Source organism: Brassica oleracea, chromosome C3 (assembly GCF_000695525.1).
Source record: "Brassica oleracea var. oleracea cultivar TO1000 chromosome C3, BOL, whole genome shotgun sequence".
In the NCBI taxonomy this organism is placed as follows: Eukaryota; Viridiplantae; Streptophyta; class Magnoliopsida; order Brassicales; family Brassicaceae; genus Brassica; species Brassica oleracea.
Genome location: NC_027750.1, coordinates 22114109 through 22120108, shown reverse-complemented (window position 1 = coordinate 22120108; position 6000 = coordinate 22114109). Strand labels below are relative to the sequence as shown.

The 6000-nt window shown below is 30.9% G+C and overlaps 1 protein-coding gene across 1 annotated transcript; it reads left to right on the top strand.

Moving 5' to 3' along the window:
- Positions 1–1616: 1616 nt before the first annotated feature.
- On the top strand, positions 1617–3169 carry LOC106333199. Its single transcript, XM_013771673.1, has 3 exons — positions 1617–1776; positions 1860–2629; positions 2715–3169. The coding sequence occupies exons 1-3, from the start codon at positions 1648–1650 to the stop codon at positions 3064–3066; spliced, it is 1251 nt and encodes a 416-aa protein (XP_013627127.1). The 5' UTR covers positions 1617–1647; the 3' UTR covers positions 3067–3169.
- The last annotated feature ends 2831 nt before the right edge of the window (positions 3170–6000 follow it).

Sequence of the window (6000 nt, the reverse complement as noted above, 5' to 3'; positions counted from 1 at the left end):
AAACGTTTTTAAAAATCAAAAAATGTTCCAAAAAAAACTAAAACAACAATCCAAACAACAATCCTAACTTATATATCCTAAACTATCCATTCAATCCTAAAATTTTCAATCAAACAACCTAAAATCCGAGATCAACTTCCAAAACCCTAAACAATTGAAAAAAAGAAGGTTTGGGATGATTCTTACATGATTTGGGGTTTGGGGAAGAGATATGAGGGTGAGGAGAGGATTCGCCGGTGAAGAGAGGTGGAGAAAGGCCGGAATCGCCGGAGATGGGGAGAAATCGCCGGAGTGTTTTCTTTTTGTGAGAGAGAGGCCGCGGAGATAACGAAGAAGGAGAGAGGAGGGTTTTTATTTCCGAGGATTCCGACGGACACGGGTTCGTCGGTATTCCATCGGTATAATTAAAATATACCAAATGCCGATTCGCGAAAATTTTCAAGCGGTTTGGTTCTCCCGGGCAAATTGAAATTCCGACGGAATATGTCCGTCAGTATTTTCCGATGGACACATTCCGTCGGTATATTCCGACGGAATTCCGACGACTTAGTGTTTAGGGTGTCGATTTCAAGTTTCTAAATGCAAAATCCAAATCTTTGATAATATATATAGTATTTGCATAAACATTTAACAATAAAAATGTTTTATAACACGATTTTACACAACAATATTTTTTGTAGTGTAAGATTATATAAATATGATTGTATGTCGAAAATACTGACGGAATTCCGACGACTTTGCTATTAATCGGGATGTCGTCGGAAATTCGTCGGAATATACCGACGAACTTCCGACGACTACAACGGTTACATTTTTTATCGGAATGTCGTCGAAAAGTCGTCGGAAAATTCCGACGAACCATATTCGTCGGAATTCCGTCGGAAATGGCCGACGAAATTCCGACGACTTAATTTTTTTGGATTTGGTCGGAAATTTGTCAGTATTCCGTCACAAATGTCCGATGACCTTGGTGTCCGTCGGAACCTCCGTCGGAATTCGGTGTGTTTTCTTGTAGTGAAAAAAGGCCTTGACATTAGTCATTTTTTCGTATAAAAAAATAAAATTGTATCCGTAAATAGGGATTGGCACAAATCGAATATTTGGGTATTTGGAAGCATTCATGTCGATTCGATCTTTAGCCACCTAGATATTCGGTGACTCGAATATCCGAAATGCTTTAGAATTTCAAAGAATATCCGATTTGATCCGTAAATAAAATAGAAAAAAAAAATATATATATATATATAGTTTGTTTTTTGATTCGTTATCTATTTTTATTCGAACCGAAAAATTCAGAGTTTTATTGGAACCATGTATGTGAGTTTTATATTAAAAAAACGTAAAATACATAGTGTGAACACATTTATGAATATAGTGTGAACGCGTTAGCATACTTATTATCAAATCATTGTGAGAATGTCTCGTGTCTATTATAGTGTGAATGTATTTATTACAATGCTTCTCTTTTAATATATACGAGACGTGCAAAGAAGATAAAGAAGAAAAGGAAATAATAATAATATTTACACAATCACGTAACATTAACTTTTGGCTCTTAACTATGTATCGTATCTCTTGGTTGATTTGATTTACTCTCCAAATCTTTAAAGCTTCCCTTTCCAACAGAAAGGAAGATATATATATATAATGATTCTTTGTAGAAAGAGAGAGAGAGATATTCAACGAAAACAAAAAATCTGTAGCTGCAAGAAACCACAAAACATGTTTAGATTCTTGCAAGTAGGGTTGGCTAAGCCAGTTCGTGGTTCGAACTCGGTAAGCTTCTTCTCTGTTTCTGTCATTACTTTTGTGTTTCTCAATAATAACAAGTTTTGATGCGTGTCGTGTGGTGATGACAGATGCAAACTGTGGTTCGCAGTTTATCCTCCTTGGAGGGTGTGACGTCATCACCGTACCTATTGCTTCCTATGGAGGTTGTGGAAGATCATGGTGTCGATGGCAAAGTGGTAAACTTAAACTACTTCGACCCGATGAAGAACGAGACGGTGAAGGTTCGTAATCGGACGATTCCTGAGAAGATGTGCACACCGTCTAGCAGCTACATCGGTTCGTCACGAGGCTGGGTAGCTAGTATGAACACAGAAGATATGACCGTACATGTTACAAATATGTTCAATCCAACGGTGCCAAAGTCATCGCAAAGAGTTATCTCGCTACCTCCCTTTGACCCTATTATTCCCTATGACTCTCTTCCATTTAACCCTCGTTGTCCGATCGGTTACGGCGCATCTCTCTCCTCTTGTCCTGACCGATCACAAGACTCCGACTCCGTCACGTTAGCCCTCAAGTGGATGGACTCCATCTCTTTCTGCAATCTGGGCAATGGATCGAAATGGATTCACTTGCAAGATTCTATCCCTGGCCACTTCTGCGGCTCCCGTGTCTTTTTCTCCGACAGAGATTCAACTTTTTATCTCACTCCCAACGTTCCTTTTCTCCCTGTCCGCCACCCATCTCCCCAGTTCCATCAACTGGCTTATTACCCGCAACCAACTTCTCTTTGTCGTCTCCCGGACATCTCAGACACCGAGTACGAGCTTTTGAGACAGTGTGGCCCCTTCAACCAAATGGTTCAGTCTCCCTCTGGCGACTTGTTACTAGTTATTTGGTAAACAAAGTTCCTTTTTTCTATTTTCTTCCACCCACACAAAAATAAAATAAAAATCTTGATGAATTGTGACTGAACACCGCAGGTTTGTCCAGGCAACGGTTGGTGGGAACCCCATATCATTCTGGGAACAGCACAAGAAGAAGGAGGGCCATGTCACCAAGCGGTTCATGGTATTCAAAGTAGACTCGGACAATGGTTGCAAGTCGTACACGGAAGACATAGGAGATCTCTGCATTTTCTACGGTCAGAACGAGCTCTTTTGCGTCAATGCCACCAATTACCCTGGACTCGAACCGAACTCCATATACTTCGTCGAATTCGGCGACACTGGTCGCATTTACATCTTCGATCTCGCTACTCAGACTTTCACCGAGCTCGCCAAACTCGACAATCTCACTGGCCCTCCTTATTGGCTTGATCCGACCTTTGTATGATTTTTTTAATAATCACCATTGATCATTTCTAATGCGCTTACTCAAATATTATTGCCAAGAATTTGAATTTTACCTCAAATTTGATACTAATGTTCAAATATCAAATTAGTACTCCGTGTTTCAATATAGATGATGTTTTACAATAAGTATTATTTTTCAATTTACATAAAATTTTGAAGTTTTAAGGTTAGGTTTAACTTTATTTTTTTATAATTGGTTAACTGATTTTAAAATTATATCTTTAAAATGGTTTTTAAGAGAATATAATTTTTAAAAATATTTATGCACTAAGACAAAACATCAAGTATTATGAAACGGAGAGATAAAATGAATTGAATATCAAATTTGTGTTTGAATAACAGTTAAGATGTGTTTGAAGAAATAAGAACCAATATCGTGCTATTGCTAAATTCAAAATATCAGGTTAGCTCTTCGAATACATCTAGGGTCCGATTGGCTTTGAAGACTTTGTGGGATTAGAAAGTCTCTAAAGCTTTTTTTTACTAATTAAGTTTATTTTTTAAAAAAATAATCATTTTAAAGTCTATAAAATAATTATAAGCTTTTCTCTCTTCTTTAGTGTTGTTTTTCTTAAAGACCTTTGCAACTTTTTTTCCTTCTTTTTATTTTTTCTCTTAAAATATTTTTTTTCCTTTCGTACCTAAACTTTTTATTTAAGTTCGTAACAATCTCATTAAAACTTAATATTAACAAATTAATCATTAAATTTGTTTCTTGTTCATTTGAGATCCATATTATACTACTTTTACAGTCATATATAATTAATTTTTAACAGTAGTATAATTTTACATTTTAAATAAAATATTTTTAAATAAAATATTTTAAATATTTATTCAATATCTACAATTTTAACTACCAATTTGATCTTAATAAAACTTAAATTAAAAGCCAAAGTTTCAACATCCAGATTCTCTACATCCATAATTTTAAAGTCAAAATCTACACCGAAAATCTTTACCAAAAACCCTAAGCTGTTATTTTGAATTTAGCAATAGCAAGATATTATTGGTCAATAATCTAACATTATATGATTCAAGTAATCTATACTGTTATTTATGAAGTGATTTGGCTTATTTGTCAGCTTTTTTTTTGTCGACAACATTACAGACTCATATTGACTCTGTAAACCACACCGGGAGATATTGATCCATGTGAACGGCGAAAGACGTTTGTTTCCTGACACTGCGTGCTAGGTTATCCGCCTTTGTATTTTGCGTTCTTGGTACATGTATAATCTCTGATCGTGTGAAGCTCTCTTTCAAACTCTTGCTATCTTCCAAATAACTTGCAAAAGCTGGCCACTCTTCTGGTTCCGAAACCATCTTCAACAATTGAGAACAATCCGTTGCAAACGTAACCTCGAATTGTCATATTCTTCATGATTTTAGCTTATTTGCTTACTTGTCATATTTTCCATGATTTTAGGATAAATCATTAGTTTAATTAATATTATTATTAATTTTTTTTATTTTGATATATATATATATATATTTATTTATCATGATATTTAAAATAATTAATAAACCCGAACCTATTTTACCGATATATATACACTAATATTTTTTAAAATATTTTTTAATATATAATTATCATGATATTTAGGACATTTAATTAATAAATAGATATTAATAATATCTACCGATAATATCATCGTTACTTTTCTCTCATTTTATAATTTTAATGACTAATATTATAGCTAATTTCTCTGATTTTTACTGAAAATATTGATCAAATACAAATTATTGTAAAATTTATATATAAATATACTAATATATATGAATTAATCGGTTTTTTTAGTTAATTTTCTTATTTTTCATATTTTTAATAATTTTAGGATAAATCATTAGTTTAATTTATATTATTATTTAATTTATTTATCTTGATATCTATATATTTATCATGATATTTAAAATAATTAATAAACATTAACCTATTTTACGATATATATATATATATACTAATATTTTTTAAAAATATATGTTAATATATAATTATCATGATATTTAGGAATTAATAAATAGATATTAACAATATCTACCGATAATAACATCATTACTTTTCTCTCGTTTTATAACTAGGTATTTTGCCCGCACATGCGGACATAATTTTTTATAAATATTTATTAATAAATATATTATTAAATTTAAAGATCAAAATTTTGAAGTCAAACATTAAATTTATAATATGTTATAGTCAATCTCTGTTTTTCATTTAAAATAGAGACATGCAATTTTCTTCTAAATATGGATATTAAATAGTACTTTTTATTATAAAAACATAATTTTTTATTTTCGAAATAATCTTTTAACTTTCAAATTTTAATAATTATAACTAAAAAATAATTTGGAAAATACAGTTTTTATAAAAATTAAATCACATTTTTCTTTAGATAATAGTCTTTTAAAAAAAATGGAATTTTAAAAAAAAGTTATAATTCTCTGAAATACTTGAAAAACATAAAAGTAAGTAGAGTTAATTTTAAATTAGTATTTTGAAAATATTCTCTTTTGGAGACATATATTTTGAAAATATTTTTAAAAGATAATTCTATTCCCAATAACAAATATTTTGAAAAGTCACGAATAGCAAGAAAATTTAAATAAAATTTTTTGTTATTACTTATATACCTCTTTTTAGTATTTTTAATAGAAAAATAAATTTAATAGTTTAGAAAAAAAAATTCATGACATATTACACTTACAAACAATATAAATCAATTTTTGATATTTTATAAACCTATTTTTAATATTTTAGTATAACGATAAACTTAATTATTATATGTATATATATATATATATATGCTACTAGTATAAAAATTAGTGAACATGAAAAAAAGATGTAGATAAACCCAAAATAAATACATGAAATTATCTTTTCTTTTCTCAAAAACGTTTTCCATTTATTGTTTTGAGA